Source organism: Anastrepha obliqua, chromosome 6, assembly GCF_027943255.1.
Source record: "Anastrepha obliqua isolate idAnaObli1 chromosome 6, idAnaObli1_1.0, whole genome shotgun sequence".
NCBI lineage: Eukaryota > Metazoa > Arthropoda > Insecta > Diptera > Tephritidae > Anastrepha > Anastrepha obliqua.
This window is the reverse complement of record NC_072897.1, coordinates 7,346,319-7,372,549: the sequence shown is the minus strand read 5'-3', so window position 1 is coordinate 7,372,549 and position 26,231 is coordinate 7,346,319. Positions and strand designations below refer to the sequence as shown.

Genomic DNA, 26,231 nt, shown 5'->3' with positions numbered 1-26,231 from the left:
AGCGACGCTTGGAGTGTTCGAGAGAAAGATTCTGCGTAAGATTTTTGGACCTTTGCACGTTGGCAACGGCGAATATCGCAGACGATGGAACGATGAGCTGTATGAGCTTTACGACGACATAGACATAGCGCAGCGAATAAAGATCCAGCGGCTACGTTGGCTGGGTCATGTCGTCCGAATGGATACAAACGCTCCGGCTTTGAAAGTATTCGATGCGGTACCAGCTGGTGGTAGCAGAGGAAGAGGGCGGCCTCCTCTGCGTTGGAAATATCAGGTAGAGAAGGACTTGGCTTCACTTGGTGTGTCCAACTGGCGCCGGTTAGCACGAGAAAGAAACGACTGGCGCGCTTTGTTAAACTCGGCCAAAATCGCGTAAGCGGTTATCGCGCCAATTAAGAAGAAGAAGAAGTATTATCATAAGAAGGGGAAATGACAATAATTTCCTAAAAAAATTGCATTTTATTCAAAATCAACAGCGGCCCTTAAAATTTAACCACCCTTGACAGTATTTATCTTCCATAAGAAAACAAAAAGGAATGGAGTTTAAATATTCAGTGGTACGAAATTTCGAAGACGTAAATTTTTTTAAGCTAATGACGGCTTTTGTTTGCATCATTAGTGTATGATTCTGGGTGCTCTTGACATACAGCAGCTAAAATGTCGCGCGGATATGCATACAAGTATACGAAGGTGCCGGCACTTGCCACGAAATAAATTGACGGTTCACCAAATATTTTTGTCTTCCTCAAAAAAAAAAGGGCTTATAGACAGCTTAGGTGCGTGAGTGCCTGAAGGTATTTTGTTTTTGTAAGTACAATATTTTGAATATCGACTGGGGGACGGCAAATTTCATTAGGTAAATAATAAATAAAGGACATAGGTATATTTCATTAACTTTTATAGATACATTTAAATATGTACCATATGTACATGTATGTGTGTATATAAGTCAATATTAAGTAAAATTTTTGGTCTCTTGATAAACATATAAGATCCTTCAACTCCTAGTTGGAGCATAGAACGTTTAATGGTATTGTATGGTGGGTATAAACATCTACTTAATTGCGACACATGTAAATATTTAAATAATTATCATTTTTTTATTTTATTTATTTATTAATAATAAGAGAAACAATTATAAATAACTGCTACACTTAAATCTAAAGCACTGGCTGCAAGGGCAGTCGGCTAGATAAAGTAATAATATTTTCTACAGAAAGATGTATTTATGCGTGTATTTATAACTGATGTAAGGATATTTGGTTATAAGCTTATTTTACATAGAGATACAAAGTGTGATAGGATATTAACGTTAGTAGTTCAAATAAAATATTTCATTATAAAACCCTAAAAAAATTAAAAATAGGCAAATCAAAATTTTGCTACAGCATCAAATATGATACATTAGTGTGTACATACAAATGTATGCATGAATATATGTACGCTTTCTCAGTGCAAAGACAAATCGACGCATTCGCATGTACTTCGTGTCGATTTGTTTTTGTGTATACGAGCAAAGCCATCCTTTCTCGCATCTCGAACTTGTTACAAGGGCTCTTCTCTCTTCTATTCATCCGATCGACTGTATCAATATGCCTGTTTGTCAAAAATTGAGTGATTGTGACTCTACCTTATTACTTGCTCAATTGTTTTAACAACTTCTTTGGCTTTCGGGAAAAAAATCTGAGAGTGTTGAAAATAAAATATAGATACCGGTTGTATTCGATTGTGCTTACAGTATATCTTTGTGAATATTATAGTGCTTTTATACAGTATATTTATATTTACAGTATTTTTATACAATATTTTCTCATTACCTACTCATGTTCTTTATTTTTCACTTTCGCCATTTGTGTAGAAATTCCGCGTAGTAGTTTAACGTGTGGAAGTAAAACAGTGAAAATACCTCCTACGGGCACTCCTCTTGATAAGCCCAGATAAAAAACGTAAAAAAATACCACTTTTCTCTATAGACAATTTTCCATCAGTATTCATTTTCCATCAGTAGCCATTACATCAGTAGTATTAAAAAAAGATAGCCCGAAGTTTATAGTGGGCAGCTCAGTAGATCCAAACAAGTCACTGTCAAGATATTCATGTTTTGCTATTTATAAATCTTTAAAAAAATATATGTACAGAAATTGATCATATATCCGAGCTAAGAGATGGGAATTTACTAATTTTAGTAAAGAACAACAACATAGTGAACAAATTTATATCGATCAAGCAACTTCCTGGTATTTGCAATGTCATGTTTATCTTTCACGATTACCTTAACTCAGTCAAAGGCATAATTTGCGCTCCATGCCTTAATAACGTAAGTGAAGAATAAATCGTTCACGTAAGTGAAGAATAAAACTTGATAAGAACAAGGTGTGAAATCAGTTTACAAATTTATGAGGCAAGTATGTAGATGAAAAGCAAGAAGAAAGCGGTGTTCTATTTCTTACCTTCTATTGGTATAACCTACCGGAAAAAATTGAGGTTTTTTGGTACACCACCAAAGTACGACCCTACTACCCGAACCCTATGCTGGGCAAAAGTTGCCAGCTTCTCGGCCATGCACCCAAACGTTGCGGAAAAACTCCTCTATGCGACAGTTGCTCACTTCCACCTCATCCCCCTTCTAATTGTTTGACCTAAATTTGTGCAAATGAAGGAAGTCATAGTTATGAAAACTGCTGACTCCGTGAAGCCTTACAAATATATAAAGAACAAATTCCACCAAACCATAATGAAAAATCAGTTGCATTTCCTAAAAAAAAACAAAGGAACTAATGAGACAAAGTCCTCGAGGGAATCTGTTATCCCTGGAGGGCGCGTCCCCAGGTGGAATGCCTCCCAGATATGGGGGTTAGGAGGACATCTCCCGCAAACCACACAGGTCGAAGATGTAAACTTCGTTAAAAAAACTTCCTCAATCCAAGAGGTAATGCGACCTGTATCTATTGGGAGGGTTTGGCCGCCAGGGGACAAAATTAGGCTGTCTTCTAACGGAGCCCTCCTGACACCAGGCCGCCTCAGATTATAACGGTGGCCTTACCATGGTATGGGGCACTGCCATGGCTGACCAATTATTTCCCCGATATCCTCTTTGGTCACCGCACATGGCGACATGTGCAGCCACCTGGCGGGGCAGGTGACCGTATGAAACAGTGAACAATGAACTCAGAAAAAAAAAAACAAAAAATCGGATAGGATCCACAAACGGACAGTCAACATACAAGCGGACGGGCACAAAACCAAAATGGACGGACAAGCGGACGCACCCATTGACACAACAGATGGACAAATGGACAACACGGACTGAAACTAACGAACGAAGGACGAGCTCCTGGCTTCCAGCCAAGAGACAGTTGATGAGAAAACTGTGGGTCACAGCACGCCATCAATCTTAAATCAACCATCTACATCCGCTGATGCCAAGGGGTAAAATCGTCAAAACGTTAAAAAAGGCCCTTCTAGGTATAAGCTTTACAAGAGGTCTCTGGCTATTCTCGGCAGAATAAGCAAAAATGAGGCCGAAGGGAAAACTCATCCAAGCGACGCGGCCGATAAGGCATGGTGCCAAAAGTGGTCGATGAGTATCTGGCGTTCCAGGCCACCCTGAAGGCAGAAGCCGTGAATCGCAATCGTTCGCAGGACGAAAGCGACAAACCTACGAAGAAGCACAAAGTGTCAGTTTACACCGCTTCAATACCAAAGCCAGCCAAACGCACATTCAATGAGGTGGCACCGGATCACCTGCAAACAGCGTTGATTGATGAAATAACTAACCGCGGTAAACGTGAATTGGAGAAGTGGTCCGAAATTGAGACACGGCTGTCTCGCATTGTCGTCGATCACGTTATGGCAAACCCGGAGAGTCAAGTGCCAGGATTTGACTCAATGGAGGTGGTCCACGGATACAGGAAGATCAAGTGCGATGATCAACTCTCTCTTAATTTCCTGCAAACAGTTGTGGGCAAGATCCAGAACAACTGGGAAGGTTTGAGGCTCAAACTAATTCCGGCCAGCGAAATCCCTCGACGGCCGAGGCATCGCATCTGGATACCGAACATGGAGTTCGAAGCTAAGCAGCTAATCCCATACTTGCAAGCAACCAACCGCACTGTTCCGATGGATGACTGGAGCATCTTCAAAGCGGAGGCTCCGCAAAAGAACAGTGTGTCTTTCCCTTTCCAAATATCAGAGGAGAGCATCGAGCCACTGGGAAAAGTGGACAATAAACTTCGTGAGGAAAACGCAACTGAAGATATTCCGCTCTGTAAATCCGGAGGATGAGCAGGACGCGGTTGACGGCGCCAACGAGTTGCTCGCGGGTATTCAACTTGACGACGCCGCTTCTATCACGATGGCGGTAACGAGCAGCACCCGGGAGTGCAATTTGGCGACGCCGTCGAATTGTAAAACGACCAGCAGCATGGGTCTCAAGGTTTTCCAAATAAACGTGCAGCACTCGAGGACGGCAACGGACAACCGGACAACCTAACCATTCTCCTGGCGGATCAGAACGTCGACATCGCGTTAACCCAGGAACCCTGGGTGCGGAGCACCAAGGTGAAGGGATTTACTAAAAACAAACATAACCTCTTCTACAAACGGACTGCAGGTAACTCCAATCGTGTATTGTAGCTAAGAAACATTTGAACATATTCTTAATCTCATAATATTGTTCACAGTATAGGGCAGCTATGGGGGTGGAAGCCGCTGACGGTGTCGGCATCACACTGGCTTCCACCCGGCCAGCACCACCCGAGGAGGCTCATCGGCTTGTGCCTGATGAAACCTGCTACTCGGATGCGATGCCAACGCAAGGCACTCTCTATGGGCAGCTCGGAGGCGAACGAATGAGGTGGGTATTTACGATTTTATTACTAATACTAACCTGACGAGCACCCTGAGGAGCATGTAACAGAGGTAAAACCCCCACTTTCACCTTTTCTGGTACGAAGTACTTTAGGGGATGGGCGGAAGTGATTGATGTTACTTTACTGTCCGAAAACAGTTCAGTAAGGGTAGACAAATGGAGGGTTTCCAACAAAAATTCTTTATCGGATCACAGCTTGATCCTTTACGAGCTGGATCTGAGGGTGGATATACCCTTACCGTATCAAAACCCACTAAGAACTAATTGGAAAAAGTTTAAAAATGTAGTGAATAATTGGTTGAGAAGAATTCTGATCAGCCAAATCATTCTTACGGAAAACCTTGAGAGTAAGGTTACAACATTGGAGAAGACATTCAGTAGCACCTACAAAACGTCGTGCCCAATTAAATAAAGCAAAAAATTTTATCTTCCCTGGTGGGTCAATGAGGTCTCGAAATTACGGGAAGAAGCCAGATCAAATTTTAATCTCAGCTACTCAACAGGTAATTGGCAATTGTACAGAGAAAGTCGGAGACAGTACAAAAAGGCAACTAGGGCTGCCAAGAAGAAGAGCTGGAGAGAACCCAAATACACACAAAACAGAGAACGTTAATGTATAGAGAAGTCTCAATGGCAGGAACGTATGGAATTTCGAGGGGTACTCGTTTTGCACGCGAGGTACACCACAGCCACATTTTTCAACAAAAATTAACAGTAAGGGGCTGAATTATGTAAATTTAGCAGCAGTCGATAAGAATTTCTTGGTGATTAGAAGCAAAGAATGTTAGGTAGCTTTTTAATATGACTATATATTTGAATTTTTCCAAATCATCCAAAATTATATACATATCGCACCCTAAATACAAAAGGGTCACAACTCAAAATACTAAGATTGTCAGGAGAGACGAAAAACGTTTTATGTAAAAATTTTTGTAATATAATATAATGTATGTAATTTAAAGAAAATATTGTTCCATCATGAAAATATACAACATTGAAGAAGGTTCTACTATATTTTTTTCAATTTTATATTATGTTTGCGAAAATAAAACAAAATTTTGATTTATGACTCTTTAACTGAAATTTTTTCAATGAACTAGTGATATTATCTTAAGTTGTACCTTTTTAACTGATAAAACCTTACTGATTAACCTAATTGAACTCACTTTTTACAACTAAAGAGGCACAATGCAAAATATTGTAATATACCACGAAATTTATCACATTTTACAGTTATAGAGGCAGAACTCAAAATAAAACTCTTTATGTGTAATAAAAGTAATTAGCTGTTCTTGAGCCCATTAACGCAACTAAAAATAATTCTCTTTAGTTGATCGTGCGAAAGCAACACACTTGACATAAAAATAGACATAGCTGTATTTTTCCAGTTAAAGAAGATAGTTACATATGTGAACGAAATATTTGCAGCATTTAGAAATGTGTACTCTGAATTAATTTATGCAAAAAACTCAGTTTTGGAAAATTTTGAGCTGTGACCCTATTTAGGGTGCGATATGTATGTTATGTCTGTCTATCTGGTGTCTGTAAAACTTTTTGAATCCCTTCAACTGAATACAAATCCTCTATAGAAAACGCTTCCTTACCAGGCGCACAGCAAGATGGCATATGCAAATGTAAATTTGTGAACTTGTGAATTTATATACATACATACATATGCGCATATGTATATGCTGTGTGTATGTATGCTCACTAGCGACAGCTCAAAATAAAATGGTAAACTTCTCAAGAAATCTAGCGCGCACTCATAGGCGCAGCGCACATTCATAGGCACAGCATTGTACATATACACATATTTACGTACATATATTGATGCATACATACATATGTACGAAGCCGCGGGCACTCGACTTGATAAAAACTCAAGATTTACCAAATATTGGCAAATAATTCTACGCGAAATATTCCAATATTGACTATTTTCGAATTGTCGAGAAAATTGGCAAATGGGCGGCTCGTTTTATGAATGAAAGTACTTGCTCTTAGAAGTATGAGCTCGAATTTATCAATGAATTTTTTGATAATGAGTTTTTGTTGTACAGTACAATAGTTGAAACTGTTCGGCGCCGCCGCGACTGGCAACTAGAATGATGGCCGCGACGCCTGCGTCTATGACTGTATTTTGTTCTTGTAGTCGCTAGGCAGAATTTTAGCTTTGAACGACATACGCATTTTGAGGAATAAAGTGAGTGCCCTGTGTATGCGGTTGTATGCACATGAATATGTGTATATTAATAAGCATTGTTTTGCTTGAATTCAATTCACATATTTATAATTATTTGCATATGCCATCTTCCTGTGTGCCTGGTAATGAAGCGTTTTGTATACAGAATTTTTTGATTTGTTTGAAGGGATATGGGCACCAAGTTTACATACGCACATACAAATATGTACATGAGTATTCAAAAGAAATTTGTTTTAGCATTTGTGAGGCAGGAATTTGATCAATAGGTTATTTACATGAAATATTATAACGGGTGATCAATTAAGAGGAGTTTTTTCATTTGCGTTTTTTTTACAGATCGCGCGCGAGTTGTGGCAAACTGTCATCGTGGATTTGTTGAACAGCGTTTGGCATTTCATCATGGAAAGACTCACACCGCAACAACGTCTACAAATTGTTCAACTGTATTATGAAAATCAGCGTTCTGTGACAAATGTTTTTCGTGCGCTTAGACCGCATTATGGTCAACATAATCGGCCTGCCTTAAACACTATTCGACATACCATCAACAAATTTGAATCCGAATATTCATTGGTGGATAATTCTCGACCGAATAGACCACGTCCAGCAAGAAGCATTGAGAATATAGCGGCAGTAGCAGAGAGTGTACGTGAAAACCGCGATGAATCGATTCGGCACCGTTCTCAGCAACTTGGACTGTCGTATGGAACAACTTGGTCAATTTTACGGAAGGATCTTCATTTAAAAGCATACAAAATACAGCTCGTACAAGAACTAAAGCCAAATGACCTTCCTGCACGTCACCGTTTTGCTGATTGGGCTCTTGAAAAGATTGAAGAAGATCCGCTGTTTTCGAGCAAAATTTTGTTCAGCGATGAGGCGCATTTCTGGCTCAATGGTTACGTCAATAAGCAAAATTGCCGTATTTGGGATGAAGAGCAACCAGAACAGGTTCAAGAGCTACCTTTACACCCAGAGAAAACAACGGTCTGGTGTGGTTTATGGGCTGGTGGAATCATCGGTCCATATTTTTTCAAAAATGATGATGGCCGCAACGTAACTGTGAATGTTGCTCGCTACCGTACCATGATATTGGACTTTTTGTTACCTGAAATTGAATCTAATGATCTCTACGACATTTGGTTTCAACAAGACGGAGCCACTTGCCATACAGCTCGTGAAACAATGACTTTATTGAGAAGTCATTTCGGAGAGCAGCTGATTTCACGTTTAGGACCTGTGAGTTGGCCACCAAGATCTTGTGATATCACACCTTTGGACTTTTTTCTTTGGGGATTCGTGAAGTCCAAGGTCTATGCTGATAAACCAGCTACGATTGAAGCTCTGGAAGCCAACATTACGCGTGTTATTCACGACATACCAGTCGAAATGCTCGAACGAGTGATTGAAAATTGGACCTTCAGAATGGACCACCTTAAGCTTAGTTGCGGCCAACATTTGAATGAAGTCATATTCAAAAAGTAAATGTCAAAGAATGTCCTTTCAAATGATAAATAAAGGTTTTGAACATAATTTACATTTTTGTTTTTTTTTTTTAACTATTGAAAAAAGCACCTCATGATTGATCACCCGTTACATAATTCACTGTAATCAGCTCTTTTAAGAACTTCCCCGCTGTCGAGTTGAGCGAGGTGAAAAAGTGTTCGCGGTTTCACTTCATTTTTGAGAATTCACACTATTCGTAGCTCGTGAGAATTCTCTATATTTAACGTTCTCTGAGAGACAGCTGAAGAAATGTCAAAGAATAAAAATACTAAAAACGAGGGAAGAATCGTTCGTGTGCAATACTCAGGGAACTAATAATTGTTCGTTCGATTCGTTGCCAAAAGAAATGTCAAATAGGTACAACTGGTGAATTATTGGTCAATCGTTCTTGAAGCACAACTCCGTGGGCGTTCTTTTAGACTTTTGGACATATGCGATTTTCACCACGATTTTCAGCTGTGCCAATTGCCCAGAAGGCTAGACAGGGAATTCTGACTTTAAAAAGAACAACAAATATCGACCACATGATTTGCTTCGAACGAACGAACGATTATTTGATCGTTCACGATAAATAACACATGGTGTCGACATGCTTTGACAAGTATGCATTTCAAGATTGGAAAGTCATTCAATTGACAGCTATCGAACATTCTAGAGTGAATAAATTGCAAAAGAAAAAAAAGTAAAGAAAAAGAAATCGAATTAAATTCAGCAGCACATTAAATTGCGGCTTAACGAAAGGATTACGGCCATTTAATTGGTGTAGAAGTACTTTGAATAGATTCTTGAGGCAGCACATTAAATTGGGCCTGTTAAGCCATTGAATTGGACTTGTTTAGCCAGTGAATTGGGCTTGTCAAACCATAAAATTGGTAAATATAAAAGTTATGATTTATGAACTGCGTCCTGACAAACTATATTTGTTTCAGGCCATTCAATTGGAGAAAAAGGTGTACTTACCACAGTGTGTACATCGACGTTCCTGAGGCGGCGCATTAAATTGGCTTTGGTAAACCAGTAAATTGGTAAATGTAAATAAACGTTAGGATTTCTGAATTTCGTCCTGTTACATTTGTTACAGACCATTAAATTAGGCAAAAAGGTGGACGACAGAGCGTACATCGAGGTGACAAGGTTGCGTAACGATTTAGTTCGTAATTAATAAATCCAAAATAAAATGAGTGAGTTCAAACCATTCCTGTGCAACAATATAGACAAGTCTCTATTGCGCAGCGAGTGGGAAAAATGGTTCCGTTCTTTGTCCTTATACCTTCAGTGCGAAGATATAAACGACGCTGTTAAACGAAGAAACAAATTATTGCATTTAGGTGGGCCCCAATTACAAGAGGTCATATTTAACATTCTCGGCGCTGTTGTGGATGTTGATGAAATAAATAAGAACGATGTCTACAATATTTCAGTGGGAAAATTAAACGAATTCTTTTCACCTAAACGTAACTCTACGTTTGAGAGACATTTATTTAGGAACCTCTCGCCTTTGGAAGGAGAAGATTTTAATACATTTTTGCTTCGCCTTCGGCAATGCGAGTATGGGTCAACAAAGGCAGAAATCGAAAGCAACTGTTTGAAAGATAAGCTAATTGATTCTTGGGCGTCCATCGATCTTAAGAAAAAGCTTCTTGAAAAAGAGCAAAGTCTTGATGAAGTTATATCAGCTTGGCAGATACACGAACAAATTAATAAACAATCGCAAAGTATGACTGCGAAGACTAACAGCGAAGTTGTGAATAAAATCACCGCGAAACATCAGCCAGTCAAGGGAAATGTTAATGAATGTGAAAGATGTGGTAAATACGGGCACATGCAATCTGATGTAAATTGTCCGGCGCGAAAGTCTAAATGCAACAAGTGTGGCCTTATTGGTCATTTCGCCAGAAAGTGCAAAACAAAGGCTCAAAAACGAAAAGCGGTTGAACGCGACCGGGGCAGTCCCAAAAAGCGACGTTTTCAATCTTCCAACATTAGGCACATCGAAGAAGAAAATCAAATCGAAGATAAGTATTGCAATCATAATTGTTTCAAAGTAAATTGTAACGGGTTGGGAGATGAGGTATAATAATAATATATATATATATATATAGGCTAGGTGGGTATAACATCTCGATGGTTATCGATTCGGGGTCTCGTTTTAACCTTCTTGGCCAAAGCAAATATGTTGAATTACAAAACAATAAGGCAGTTTTATTTAATATCCGCGCACAGTCAGAAAAGCTTTTCAGGCTTACGCAGCAACGCAATGTTTAAAAGTTATTTCAGTTTTTGATGCTCCAATAGCTGTGGGTAATAATAAAGAAATAATAGCTATTGAAAACGCAGACCAATCTCTCTTGGGCCATGAGACGGCAACCCAGCTTCAAGTTTTGAAACTAGGCATAGATATAAATAGCGTTGAAATTGAAAAGCCATTTCCAAAAATTAAAAACATAATGGTTACATTATCGTTAGGTTTTTCTATAAAACCGATTCAGCAGCCTCTGCGACGGATACCTATTGCACTTGAGGAAAAAGTTGAGCGTAAGATAAACGAGGCGCTTGTACAAGATATTATCGAACCGGTAGTTGGACCAAGTTCATGGATCTCGCCTATTGTACCCGTCTTTAAGGGGAATGGCGAAATGAGATATGTTGATATGCGCAGAGCGAACCGTGCAGTGCTTAGGGAATATTATCCGCTCCCCACTTTTAAGAGCTTCATGACAAAATTGAGAGAAGCCAAAATATTTTCAAGGCTTGATTTGAAGTGGGCTTACCACCAGCTTGAACTGGACGAAGCAAGTAGAGAGATTACCACATTTATTACACACAAGGGGCTTTTCCGTTACAAGAGGCTAATGTTTGGCATAAATTCAGCACCGGAAATTTTCCAACGGGTACTGGAAAAAATGTTAGCACCATGCAAAAACTGTTTAAACTACATCGATGATGTTATAATATTTGGTAGCACAGAAAAAGAACATGATGAGGTCATGAGTAAAGTGTTTGAATTGTTCAACAGTAATAATGTCTTATTAAACTACGACAAGTGTATCTGGCGTGCCAAAAGTTTAACGTTTCTGGGACATACCTTGTCCGAAGAGGGAATATATCCAGACCGCAATAAGATTGAAACGATTAAAAATTTCCGGGCACCGGAAAACAAAGAAGAGATAGGAAGTTTTCTTGGCCTTGTAACTTATGTCGGTAAATTTATTCCAGACTTGGCGGATGTGACTGAACCCTTGAGAGGAATGTTGAAACTTAACTGGGGTCCAGAACAACGTAACTCTTTCCAAAAACTAAAAGAACTTCTGTCGAATATACTAAAACTGTTATATTTCAACCCCAAACACAAAACCCAACTAATAGCAGACGCGAGTCCTGTAGCATTGGGCGCAGTTTTAGTTCAATTTGATCCGGTCGGTGAACCAAAAATAATTTCTTTCGCTAGCAAGAGTCTCTCAGATGTGGAAAAGAGGTATTCCCAAACAGAAAAAGAAAGCTTAGTCCTAGTGTGGGCAGTAGAGAGATTCTTTTATTATTTGGCGGGTCTAGAATTTGAATTGGTGACCGACCATAAGCCCCTGGAAGCAATTTTTAAGCCCACATCTAAGCCACCTGCAAGGATAGAAAGATGGCTATTAAGATTGCAGTCCTATAAGTTTAAGGTAGTATATCGTCCGGGAAAAGAAAACATCGCCGACTGCGTTTCAAGACTTTGCCAAATTGAAGACACACCCAGCTGATGAAAATGTGGAACAAAATATCTTCCAAATAATGTCGCATTCAACGCCATCTTCCCTTACAATCTCCGAAATCGCGGAAAAATGTGCCCAAGATGAAGAGATATCGCTTGCTCTTGAATACATCAAAACTGATTCTTGGCCAAGTAATTCGTCAAGTATTTTCTATCCGTTCCGACAGGAACTATTAGCCGTAGGTGACATGATTCTTCGAGGATCCCGCATTGTCATGCCAAAAGCTCTCCGACCCAAGTTGTTGCAGCTAGCACACGAAGGACATCCCGGCGAATCAGCAATGAAAAGGAGGATAAGGGCCGAAGTTTGGTGGCCACGGGTCGATAGAGAAGTAGAGACGTACGTAAAGACTTGCTGGGACTGTTTGCTAGTCTCACAACCGAACAATCCTGAGCCCATGAAAAGACATGCCTTCCCAGATGGCCCTTGGCAGTGCGTGGCCGCAGATCTACTAGGCCCGCTGCCAAATAGTGACTATGTATTCGTACTTATTGATTACTATTCTCGTTATCAGGAAGTCAAATTCTTGAGGAGAATTACTTCGGAAACAATTATAACTGTTTTGAATGAAATATTTTGTCGATTGGGCATTCGAGCGGACAATGGCAAGTAATTTGTCTGTGGCGAGTTTATGAAATTCTGTGACGACCATAATATCACATTGATAACAACTCCACCATATTGGCCACAAGCCAATGGAGAGGTGGAAAACCGGTCTTTGGTAAAGCGCTTAAAAATCGCCCATAACAACCGGCGAGACTACGTAAAAGAGATCCAAAACTTCCTTCTAATGTACAATGTGACCCCTCATGGTACCATCGGTACACCATCAACCGCGTCATTCGCGATAAAATAACTGGAATCCAAGACATTACAGAAGACAAGCTAAATTCCGCGGCTATCTAGATATCATAAACAAAGCAAAAGGCAAATAGGCAGCGGATAAGAAAAGAAGAGCAAAAATGTGCGATATAGCACCGGGAGATAGAGTTGTGTCGTTTTTCCCCACAAGCTTACACCGACTTTTGACACGCTCGAATATGAAATTATTGAAAAAAAGGGAATGAGGTCATCATAGCTGGCGGAGGAAAAATCTTCCGCCGTAACATAAGTCACGTGAAGAAAGTTCCACCTCCGCTCCTTGACAGAGAAACAATTAGCTTATCGATGCCAACGCCTACAACACCCAACTCCACTAATACCCCGACATACGCCCATACCAACGCCACGCCGTCATCTTTATCAAATCGTCAAACGGATCCAGTCCTGACGCGAACTCCTGAGTCGGGACCAAACATCAGCAGTAATGAAACAACTGGTCAACCAAAACTTCGTTTAAAACTCCAGAAAAAGAAAGGGATGTGGAGAGCTGAGCCGGAGAGTACGCAGTAGAGTACGGTGAGCTAAGTGAGACGGCGTCAGGACAGTGTGCATTAGGCGAGCTTAATTTTGGTCAACAAGCTGTTGCCTAAGTTTAAACGCACGTAAAACAGAACTCATGCTATTTACGACCAGCTATAAGGTACCAATTTTTACTCTACCAAATATTAACTGACAAACTCTCTCACTTTAGGGGTAATTGTGGACTCCAAGCTTAGCTGGAAATTAAACAGTGAAGAACGGGTAAATAAAGTAGAAATCGCTTTATATGCCTGTAAATGTATGCTAGGAAGAAGATGGGGTCTTCAACCCAAGTATACATTATGGTTGTATAAGGCGGTTATACGACCAGTTTTAACGTCTGGCTCTGTAGTTTGGTCGAAAGCTCCAGAGAGAGAATACAACATCAAATTACTTAGCAGAATACAAAGATCAGCCTGTGCAATAACAGTCGGTGCAATCAGATCATGTTCTAGGGAGGCCCTGAACGCTCTACACACGTTATTCCGTTAGATCTGCATATCGAGAAGATGGCAACAATGAGTGCATTTATTTTTCATGGCAATGCCAGTCTATTACTGCGTCAAACCCAAGATACCTCGAAGAGAACTGACTACATCGTCCCGACGGTAGCATTCAGTAGTAATTTGATCACTCTCTCCTCATCTAGGAGAGAATGGAATGGGATTCTCACTAAACAACTTCAACACTACAGTCTATACAGATGGAAGTAAAATGGATTGTGGTGCTGGAGCTGGTATATATTCTCACAGACTTAAAATTGAAAGATCTGTGCGTCTGCCTAATGCTTGCAGTGTCGTTCAGCGGAAGTACTGGCAATTGGCTACTAATCGCAGACCCCTCTTTTAAGAGCAATTTTGCTATTCTTTCGGATAGCCAAGCTGCAATACAGGCCCTGGGTTTGGATACAGCAACCTCTAAAGTGGAGGAATAAAGCAGAACTAGCCTTACCACCTTGAGGGAAAACCATAAAGTTACCTTAAACTGGGTCCCGTGACATCGGAGAATTGAAATTAATGAAAAAGCGGATGAACTGGCAAGAAGGGGATCTGCCATGAAAACCGCTCTTACAGAATCGGTATTCACACCATTAGGTGCAGTCAAGAGTGCAATTTCCCTAAAATACCTCCGAATCGCAGATTGTAAATGGAGAGGCCAGACGAAATGCAAAATTAGCAGAACGTTTTGGCCCACCTACAACCTTAAGCAATCGTCAACATTGATAAACATGAAACGACGGAACACCTGGAGACTGACGGCAGTCATAACTGGCTCTTTGTCTGTGGGAGAACAAGCAGCCAAAATGGGCATCCCTCACATTACATACTGGCAAAGTTGTAAACAACCGGAGAAAAAGGAAACAATATTCCATTTCCTCTGCGAATGCCCTGGCCTATGGAAGAACAGAATCTTAACCCTAGTAAACCGCTTTTCCAGAGTCTGGCTGTCTGACGTAGATGTCAACAACCTGATAAGGTTTCTGAACTGCACAGACTGGATATAGTCATGCTGTAAACAACTGGCAAACAAGTTGGTAACGAGGATGTGGCAACAAAATAGTGCGGAAGCGCTAGTTGGATTCTGGAAGAATCACCACTTAAACCAACCAACCAAATAAAATAAAAACCAAAACACTAACAAAACAGCGCTGCTTCCCTACACATTGTGAATAAAAGTATAAAAAAAGTAAACCAAAACCATCAAATCATTGATAATGACATAGCTATGTGTGACAGTAATACAAATAGTAGCAACAATAATGCAATCTTAGTCGATAACTCATCTGTCTCACCTTATTTAATCCACCCAGATCAGGCGGCTAAGGCTGATGCTAAAGCCCCATTACATTTTTTTAGCTATTTTAACGACCAAGATTTCAAGAAGCTGGCAAAACAGCATATGCTTTCAAATTTTCGTAACAAGTGGAGTAATTACCAATATTATTACAAGAACTCTAGCCCTTTGGGGCAACAAACCATTATACGAGTATTCGCCGCATTCAGTGTGTCAAAAAATCAAGACTTTTATTCCCGTTAGAATTGGCCAAACGTTACCCACCCATTGTCATCCTCTAAGCGGTACTTTACAACATCACACCTTTTTGAATTAATGCACCGGATTAAGTCAACTCAGAACCACAAACCTTCGGATTTTCTTCGCAAACTAGTAAAATAATTAGCTAATAAGTATTTCTCTTCTTCGTTCCCTTTATAATTTATAATTTTATTCCCTTCGAAATCCACATTTGTACATACACGCTGTATGTAACCACTCGAAGTGTAACCAATTAAAACGGCCATAAATTTTAGTTTGGAAAATTACTTTTATTCAATTTAAAGTAAAAAATGTGTGAAAAGAATACAAACTTAGGTTAGGTTGTAATGGTTGCCCAGAGGGTAGGGCCCAATTGGACGAAATAGTTTGGTTCGTCCTTTGTGATACCATTGAAGGACAAAAAGGGGGGAGGAAGGGAAGGGATGGGGAGTGGACTACGGAGTGTTTGTGGACTACGAACGGTGACTAGTCCGCGGTTGTGTTAACCTCATTATGCTGCTGATGTAGTTCATCAGATTTTTGTTTTCGACGCCTGCTATATCAGCAGGCGCAGAAAAGAAGTGAGAACCAAGGTATTTGGATCTTAGTCCCGCGAAGGCTGGGCAGCTTAGGAGCAGGTGCTGAGATGATTCCACCTCATCCTCCATACAGCTGACGCAAAAAGGACTCGAAGTAGTTCCGAGTCTCACGGCATGTGTACCTCGCGGACAGTGCCCCGTGATGATGCCCACGAAATTTGAGAGATGACATTTTGTCATCCCCAGGATATCCCTCGAGCGCCTCCTATCCAAACGTGGCCAGAAGGACTTCGCGACCCTACACGTTCGTGTACTTGCCCAGCGTTCGCTGAGTTGGTGCATAGCCCATCCTTCCAGGAGTAGAGCGCAGGTTGTCAAGGGGATCCCGATCCTCTCCTTTCGCGGACACATTGCCTCACAGGTCCCCTGTCTGGCCAGCTCGTCGGCTTAGCAGTTTCCTGCAATGAGCCAGGTACCCAAATTATCTTAGTATCGAAGAATTCTGATGCAATCGAGAGTGAGACCAGGCATTCCCTGACCAGCTTCGAATGCACCATAATAGAGCCTAGAGCCCTAATGGCCGCTTGGCTATCGGAGTAAATATTTACCTTTTTAGCAGTTATTACGCAAGTAAGTAGCCAGTCAGCTGCTTCTTTAATTGCGGTCACCTCTGCTTGGAACACACTACAGTGATCCGGTAGCCTGAATTTGAGTTTGATGGGGAGCTCTTTGCAGAATACTCCTCCTCCAACCCTACCATCCAACTTCGAGCCATCCGTGAACAGGTTAACGAGGCCCTGTCCCCAGGTGTTGCCCCCGCTCCACTCCTCCCTTGGTGGAATATAGGTGGAGAAAGTTCCGCTAGGACTTAGCGAAGGCACACACTGGTCCGTCGACGAGGGGATGAACTCAAAGTTTCTGAGGATGCTTGAGTGCCCATATGCGAGGTTGAGCTTATAGCCCAAGCCCTTCAGTCTGATTGCGGTACGAGCAGCGGCAATTCTGCCTGCGATGTCTATAGGTACCACATTTAACATTACATTAAGCGCCAGAGTAGGAGTAGTTCGAAGCGCCCCACTGATCCCAATGAGAGCAGACCTCTGGACTCTCTCTAGCTTTTTAACTGATGTCGTCCTCTCCAGTGAGTTCCACCAGACAGTGACTCCATATAACAAAATTGGCTTTATTATGGAATTGTAGAGCCAGAATACAACTCTGGGCGAGAGGCCCTACCTTTTGCCAATTGCGCCTTTGCACCCATACAAGGCGATTGTTGCCTTCCTTACTCTCTCCTCAATGTTGGGCTTCCACGTCAGCTTGCTGTCAAGGATTAGACCTAGGTACTTCACCTTGTCAGAAAGCACCAGCGGAGCGCCCCCCATCGAGGGGAGTTGAGCTCTGGGTATTTTATATTTCCTCGTAAATAGGACGAGCTCCGTCTTGAGAGGATTCACCGATAAGCCGCAATCTGCTGCCCATCGAACAACTACTTTCAGATATCCCTGCATTAAATCGTACAGGGTATCTATAAACTTTCCTCTAAGAATTAATGACACATCATCCGCGTAGGCAATCACCCTACAGCCCCTCCTCACCAGCTCCTCCAGCAAGTCGTTGATAACAATGATCCAGAGGAATAGTGAGAGGACCCCGCCTTGCGGCGTGCCTCTGCTCACCTGCCGGCGGAGAGAGACGCCGCCCCACTCTGCCACGACCGTTCTGTGGCTGAGCATTCTGTAGATAAACCTGGAAAGATCGGCTCCGACCCCCAGTCTATCCAGAGCTTTAGTGATTGCCTCCGGGAGAACGTTATTAAAAGCCCCCTCAATGTCGAGGAAGGCGCCGACTACGAGTTCTTTCTGATATAGAGACTCCTCAATATCTTTAACAATTGTGTTCAGAGCAGATTCCACTGATCTGCCTTTACAGTATGCATGTTGGGTGTGCGACAAACGCCCCCGAGGAATTCCGCTTTTTATGTGTAGGTCAATCAACCTCTCAAGGGTTTTCAGCAAGAAAGATGAGAGACTGATTGGCCTAAAATCCTTTGGGGAGACATGTGAGCTCTTACCAGCCTTGGGTATAAACACAACCCTCACATCCCTCCAAGATCCCGGTATATAGCCCCTGGCTATGCAGCTCGCTTAGATGGGGGTCAGCCAGCGGCATGACACCACTACAGATTTCTGCAGTTGGGCAGGTATGATGCCATCAGGACCAGGTGACTTGAAGGGCCCGAAGGAGCCAATGGCCTAGGCCAAGCGGTGCTCATCCAGCAGCCAGCCCCGGTTCTGAAGACCGATTGGTGTACTTCCCAAGCTGGTGCTGCTAGATACCGGATTCGTTGGAAAATGAGCGTCGAGAAGCATTTTTAGTGATTCCTCGCCGCTCATCGCCCAACGTCCAGATTCATCCCTCAGGTATCCCAAGGGAGCCGAGTTCCTCGTGAGTATTCGTCTGAATCTTGAAGACTCATGACAGCCCTCCACGCTTCCACAGAAGTTCCTCCAAGAGTCCCTCTTGGCCTTCCTAATTTCGGACTTGTAGATTCCAAGTCCTACTTTATACAGTTCCCATCCTGAGGGAGACTTAATTCTTTTAGCCCTATTAAAGAGGCGTCTGCACGAGGCCCTAAGCTCAGAGAGCTCTACTGTCCACCAAGGTGGTTTTTCCTTCTTACGGAGCGTTCTAAGTGGACAGGAGCTTTCAAGAGCCTTATTACAAGCTGAGGTGAAGATCTCCACCAGATCATCGATCGCTCCCTCCGAGAGATCTAAATTTTCCCTGGGTGCTTCGGGAAGAAGGTTCAGCAGATTCCTGCCGTAAATATCCCAGTCCGTTCTCCTCAGATCCCTGTAGGAGGGTCTTTTTGGACGAGTTTCAGTGAGAGAGAATTGAATATACCTGTGATCCGAGAAGGAGTGAGTGTTAAGCACCCTCCAATCGGAAATTCGGTTTGACAGTGAAGAGGAGGCCAGAGTAAGATCCAACACCTCCTCCCTGGTTGCGGTAATGCAAGTGGGGTCCTTACCCCTGTTGCAAATGAACAAGTCTTCGTTTAAAATAAAATTAAAAAGTGACTCACCTCTTGCATTTATGTTGGAACTTCCCCAACAGGTATGGTGGGAGTTTGCATCCATCCCTACAATTACGCCGGTTTTCCTGCGTCTCGCTTCAGCCAGGGCTTCCCTCAGCATCATTGGAGGTGGCTCCACCTCGTCCTCATGCGCCATATATGCCGACATCAGCCATAGCTTCCCCGCAGGGCCCTCTAGGCTCACAGTCACAATGTCTTCATTGCTGAAATTAGGCAAGATAAATGCATTAAGTTCCTTCCTGATGAGCATACAAGATCTTGGTTTACCTAACCCGCTGTACGCCATCAGTTTATATCTTTTCGTCCTGAGTCCAGAAATGCCGCTGCTGCTCAGCCACGGTTCCTGGATCAGAACTATATCAACTCCACCTTGTTCAAGGTGGAGCAGTAGATTGGCGGACGCCGCCTTAGAATGCTGAAGATTTATCTGAAGAATAATCATCTTCGATAATCCTCTCCAGTATCCCAAGGTCGGTGTCCTCACATTCCGAGGCCAGAAGCCTCTCCTCCTCCGCCCTGTCGAAGAATGACCCTATGCTAATAACGGACCCTGGTCGTGGGGGAGCGTCACCAACACTGTCAGCCTCCGACGTGACGGAGTCTATCTCCATGTCCACAGGAGCTTCCTCAACTGTGGGCCCTTCTTCCTCCTCCCGCACCTCCGGATGAGCAGAGGCATCCGCTCTGGTATCGCTTTGGTAGACCATAAGGACTACCTGTTCGAAACCATAGCTGATAACCCCCTTTGTTTCAGCAAGAGGGCCGACAGACTCTGCATTCAGCAGAATCAGCGCTTGCCGATATGATCTCTCGGTCTTCTCCACCATAACCACCTTCCAGTTATGCGTGGGGAGTTTCGGGTTGCAGTACCGGAGGATTTCCTCCATTCCCTCTGAAGTAGAGGGTTCGGAAGGGAGCCAGACACGTGCTCGCGGACGCATGGGTAGATCCTTTTTGTCCACCGCTTTCAGCTTAGCTCCCTTCCATACCTCTCCCACCAAGGCCACTGCCGCCCTGTACATAGTAGCTGACCGTTCGTCAGCGCAGACAATTCTTTTAAAAGTGCCGTAGTGCCATCCGGCACTCTCACAGCAGGGGGGGGGGGGGGGGGTCCGGGGTTTTCCCTTACTACCCTCATGAAGACAGCGGAGATGCGGACGCTACTCTCTTCCATTCGTCCCTGGAAATGGCGCCGTCCTCCCTGGCACTGTCCATAACTCCAAGAGTGATGTGGCCTGCCTGTTTACCGACTTCGCTAAATGATTTGGGCATGCCGCCATCAGTCCTGGGTCTCTTTTCGAGGGAAACATCCTCCTCCTGGGATCGCTGTCTTTTTACCCCCGAATCCACTTGTGGCGCACTCACTCCCTTTCCTCTGCCCTCTTCCGCCCCCCGTAGAACCTTCCTGGCCCACTCAAGCGTCTGAAAATGTTTCTCAGATAGCCTCAAGATTTTGGTCGCGAGACGGAGGTCGGAGAAGGACCGTTTGCTTTGCCCTCTCTACCATAAGCAGGTTCCCGCTTGTGACCCCCACGTTCTTGCTGGAAGTCGGTTCCGACTTCCCCTCGGAGTCCCCCTCTACTCTGCTAGTCGCTTCCGACATTTTGCTGCCACTGGGAACTTCAGCCCTCAGGGTAAGACCCCGGGAGAGTTTACAAGGAGGCGATTTCGCCCCTTCTATCCTACGAGAAATGGGTTTGGGACTCGGTTCCGAGTTCCCGCTACCATCTGAGGTTTTTGTTGTTTGCTTTGTTTGTTTTGTTTGTTTTGTATTGTTCATGTTTTATGTTAAGTGGGTCCCCACTCGAAGCCGCTATCCAAAGCCCGTAGAAGTGTAGTCGTCCCTTAGAGGTCTCATGGTTGTCTATGCCGCGGCAGGGAGGCCAAGCGGGGGTTGACGCATGCCCTCATGAAGCATGCGTTCAGAGCCAGACCGGACGCAAAGACGGGAGTCCTCTCAACCGCACCTACACCGCCAACCCAATGGCGACGGGCTTGGAAAGTTCTTCGAGGCCTGCCAGGGTTTTAACGGGACGGGGGCGGTCACGGCATTAGCCCACCAGCCATTTCTGTTAAGTTTCACCCTAACATACTCAGGTGGCAGAATGCCGCAACCACCAGCACAGGTTCAAAAGATTCCAAATCGTGCAGAAAGAAAGAAAATCCAAAGATGAAAGCAAGGGTCGTCACCGTTCAGGTTGTCGGAGAGGCCGTGTAGGCCGCAGATCATTTGGCGCTATCCAGGGTGCACCACGCGGAGGCGATCTGCTCTACACCCCAATACAAACTTAAGAATCAATTAATTTTTTTTCTATATGACCACCTTTTGCCTTGACTATGGCTTTGAGACGATCCAGAAACAAATCACAAGCTGCCCGAACGTAACTTGCAGGTATTTTTGTAGACAATGGCTTTTTTTCAGCGCCTCGAGACTGGTGAATCTTTTAGATCGGACTTTGCTTTCAAAAATGTTCCAAAGAGATTAATCCATCGGACGCACGTCTATTGAATTTGAGAGCCATTGTGTGGACGTTATGAAGTTCGCAACATTGCTTTTTTAGCCATTCTTGGTTCACACGAGCTTGGTGAAACGTTGCCGAGTCCTGTTGAAATGTGTATGGGCTGCCACCGAAGTGTTTGTCTGCTCACGGCTTCAAAGCAAGCCTCAGAATACTTTTCCGATAATATTTCGGATGTACCTTGACGACAGGTGCGATGAAAACGATTGGAGAGCGTCAACTGCGGTTAAAGCAGCCCAAAACATTACCTGTGACTCAAATTCTCGTTGAATGGCCGGTCAAATAAAGCCTATCGTTTTGGGAGTTTACGAATTGCTTAATTTGAAAAATTTTCTCGTCAGAAAACACAATGTTCGGAAATTGACCGCTCTCGGCCAAGCGAAGCAACTCCTTCAACTCTCTCAAGTTTGACTTGTTGCTGCTTTGGTGGGAGATCATGCGCCTTTTAGATCTTGTAAGGTTTGACTTTGAGATCATTTTCCAGTATGCGGCGGATGCTGCGGTCAGATATTTTCAGTTCTTTCGCCATTTGACTGGCAATTCGCCCGAGAATTCGCTCAACTCGCTTCTTTACTTTTTGAACCATTTCACGTGATGTTGCAGTCTTTCGATGACCACCTCCATTATGTTTCGCGATGCTACCAGTATCGTTGTATTGAGTAATGGTGCGATAGAACTTGTGGTTGGTTGTGATTTCTCAGCCAAATATAATGCAATCACATTATCACGTTTGAAATCCATTACTGATTTTCTTTTTTCGCGTTTACTCTCGGCAAAGTGCTTCCGCGCGCTTGTAAACAATACTCTGGACAGTCATTTAGCCAACTAACAGACAGCTGATGCGCGTGGATCAGCGGCGCGAGCGTTTGAAGTTGGTTACACTTCAAGTGCCGGATCCTGTACTATATATATATATATATAATTGGCACGTACACCCTTTTTGGGACCTACAGTTTTAGGCCGACTCCGAATGGCAGATATTTTTATGAGGAGCTTTTTCATGGCAGAAATACCGTCGGAGGTTTGCCATTGCCTGCCGAGGGGCGACCGCTATTAGAAAAATGTTTTTCTTAATTTGGTGTTTTCACCGAGATTCGAACCGACGTTCTCTCTGTAAATTCCGAATGATAGTCGTGGACCAACCCATTCGGCTACGGCGGCCGGCTGTACTATATATACTTTATATCTTATTACATGCACCAATAAAAAAAAAACATGCACCAATATCATACATATATCTAGGCAAGTAGTACTAAGTAAAGCCGAAGGCCTCAGTTGCCGGTGCTTAAGCTATTAAGTACAGTAATTATTTTACTTTTAAACAAATAAATAAAAGATACTAATATATAAAGTAATTATAACTTCTTCTTCGTAATTGGCGCGATAACCGCTTACCCTATTTTGACCGAGTTTAACAAAGCGCCCCAGTTGTTTCTTTCTCATGCTAACCGGCACCAGTTGTACACACCTAGTGAAGCCAAGTCCTTCTCCACCTGATCTTTCCAACGCAGACGATTCCTTCCTTTGCTACCACCAGCTGGTACCGCATCGAATACTTTCAGAGCCGGAGCGTTTGTATCCATTCGGACGACATCGTTCCATCGTCTGCGATATTCGCCGTAGTCAACGTGCAAAGGTCCAAAAATCTTCCGCAAAATCTTTCTCTCAAACACTCCAAGCGTCGCTTCATCGGATGTTGTCATCGTCCAAGCTTCTGCGCCATACGTTAGGACGGGCATGTGTTAGTTTTGTTCGTCGCGAGAGGACTTTACTACTCATTTGCCTACTTAGTCCAAAGTAGCACTTGGTGGCAAGATAGATTCTACTCTGGGTTTCCAGGCTGACATTGTTATCGGTGTTGATGCTGATTCCTAAATACACGAAGTCTTTTACCACCTCAAAATCATAACTATCAAGAGTGACGTGGGTGCCGATACGAGAGTGCGCCGACTGTTTGTTTGATGACAGGAGGTACCTCGTTTTGTCCTCGTTCACAACCATACCCATTCGCTTTGCCTCTTTATCCAGTTTGGAGAAGGCAGAGCTAACAGCGCGGTTGTTAAGGCCTATGATGTCAATATCATCGGTATACGCCAACAATTGTACGCTCTTATAAAATATTGTGCCTGAGCGATTAAGTTCTGCGACTCGTACGATCCTTTCCAACATCAGGTTTAAGAACTCACACGACAGCGAGTCACTCTGTCTGCAACCTCGTTTGGTATCAAACGGCTCGGAGACGTCCTTCCCAATTCTGACGGCGCTGCTGGTGTTGGTGGTGTTCTAAGGCTTTCACACAATATGCTTGCTAGAACCTTATAGGAGATATTTAGTAGACTAATCCCGCGGTAATTGCAGGATCACTCTTTTCATGGATTGGGCAGAGCATACTTAAATTGCAAACGGCAGGCATGCTTTCGTCCTACCCTATTTTGCATAGTAGCTAATGCATGCACCTTACCAGCTCCTCGCTGCCATGTTTGAATAGCACAACCGGCAGTCCGTCGGTTCCCACGGCTTTGCTGTTCTTTAGCCGCGTTATCGCTATGCTCACCCCGTCATGATCGGGTAGCGGAACAACAGTTCCGTCGTCAACGATTGCGGTAGTAATTATAACACCAATATGGAAATATAGCTCAGAGCGTTGGGCATCTGGAAACAGTACAAATATAAAAATTATACAACAAACGCAAAATGAGATATTTCGTATAATATCAAAAGCAGATGGGTACATATATACTCAATGATAATATCCATCGAGATCTTAAAGTAAAAACTGTCCATGAAGAAATACATAACAACAGCTTAAGACACACAAATCGACTACTAGAACACTCTAACAGGGAAATTCGGCAGCTTCCATTGAAAGAGGCAACTGAGACGAGGAGACTGAAGCGCAATCGACCAACTGACCTGCAGACTTAAAGTTTGAGTGCTTCTTTGATTCTGACCCAATAGTCCGACTCTGCGAAATTGAAGACTACGTTTTTAGCTCCTCCTTGTATAATTCGGTAAAAAACGGCAATCGTAGCGTTTTTCTTCAGCTCGATGTCTGTAAGCATATATAAGAAATACTCCATGCTGCTTAGAAATGTACGGTTCGTAGTTTTTTGAGCTGTTGTTCTCTTCTAGCGAGTTCTTCCACTAATTCTATAGCGGTTAAATGATTCTGTTCCGTTGCCATTCATCTTTTGTCAAAAGTTTCGTCCACATAAATTTTATTTATGTAAGGCTTGATAATTTACATGTTGTTTTAAATGCTATATTCTAAAGAGCCTGGTCAACGTCTTTTCACTGCATATTAATGTATGTTACAGGACTATAAGGCTTTCGAACGAACCGCGTTTCATTGGATCTGGTAGAAGTATTGACTTAATATTTGCAACGCCGGGCAGCGAAACAATATTTTCAGCCATATTTGGTTTGTATTTATTTCAGAAACTAATTGTGTAATATTTACAGAAAACAAACGCAAAACTTAATAATAAATACTTTAATACTTTCTTTGGCGTCGCAGAGTGAACCGATATTATCTGTAAAATATTTGTGTTTCACCGCATAAAACTCCGTTGTCGTTACGTCTGCTCGCGCCGGTGGTCCAATAGAAAAAAAAGAGTTGATTTACGAGCGTCAATGTGTGACAGGTATGTAGGAGAATGGTAGATAAAGAGAGAAAAAAATTTTGGACTTTCATGAACAGAGCCGCGCATAGTTCAACCAATTCGGTAAACTTCGTGCATCTCATATGTGGTTTACTCCTTTATATCATGTTTTGCCAGCTTCACTGCTGGCCTTGTAATGACGGCGCTGCGTACAGATCCGTCGTTGGAACGATGTACGTCAACAACCACCCCTTTCTTCCAAGTATTTCATCTTGCGTTTTCATCCACGATAATTACCACTTCGTTTAGCGCTATGGGAGTTGGTGGCATATCAAACCATTTGTCTCGGCAGGTTAGACGCGGTAAATATCCGCGAACCCATCTTTTCCAAAAGCAATCTGCGAGTTGACAAGATATTCGAAAATGTTTGTTTAGCGCGATGTCATCGTTTAATTCTCCAGATCGATTCCGTATTCCGCTAGAATTACCTATTAGGAAATGATTTGGTGTCAGCGCCTCCATTTCTGCAGAATCGAAAGGAACGTAAGTCAAAGGACGCGAATTAAGAATAAGCTCCACATCAGCCACGGCACTCTGACAGTAGCTTGAACCAACGGTCTTAATCCATTAATACAAACCTGTGGCCTCATCTCATTTACAAAAATTTCATTGTGATGATGGTGAAACCTGCAGTGATAAAAAACA

At 42.9% G+C, this 26,231-nt stretch overlaps 2 protein-coding genes across 2 annotated transcripts; both read left to right on the top strand.

The window, feature by feature from the left end:
- Nucleotides 1-3,561: 3,561 nt before the first annotated feature.
- Nucleotides 3,562-4,284, top strand: LOC129250072 (uncharacterized). Its single transcript, XM_054889718.1, has one exon. The coding sequence runs from the start codon at nucleotides 3,562-3,564 to the stop codon at nucleotides 4,282-4,284; it is 723 nt and encodes a 240-aa protein (XP_054745693.1).
- Nucleotides 4,285-9,756: 5,472 nt separating this feature from the next.
- Nucleotides 9,757-10,656, top strand: LOC129250071 (uncharacterized). The gene has a single exon (XM_054889716.1). It carries the CDS (start codon nucleotides 9,757-9,759, stop codon nucleotides 10,654-10,656), a length of 900 nt encoding a protein of 299 aa, XP_054745691.1.
- The last annotated feature ends 15,575 nt before the right edge of the window (nucleotides 10,657-26,231 follow it).

Bases quoted from the DNA above. Each gene is read 5' to 3' on its own strand.
- LOC129250072 (XM_054889718.1), top strand. From the start codon at position 3,562: ATGGTGCCAAAAGTGGTCGATGAGTATCTGGCGTTCCAGGCCACCCTG.
- LOC129250071 (XM_054889716.1), top strand. From the start codon at position 9,757: ATGAGTGAGTTCAAACCATTCCTGTGCAACAATATAGACAAGTCTCTA.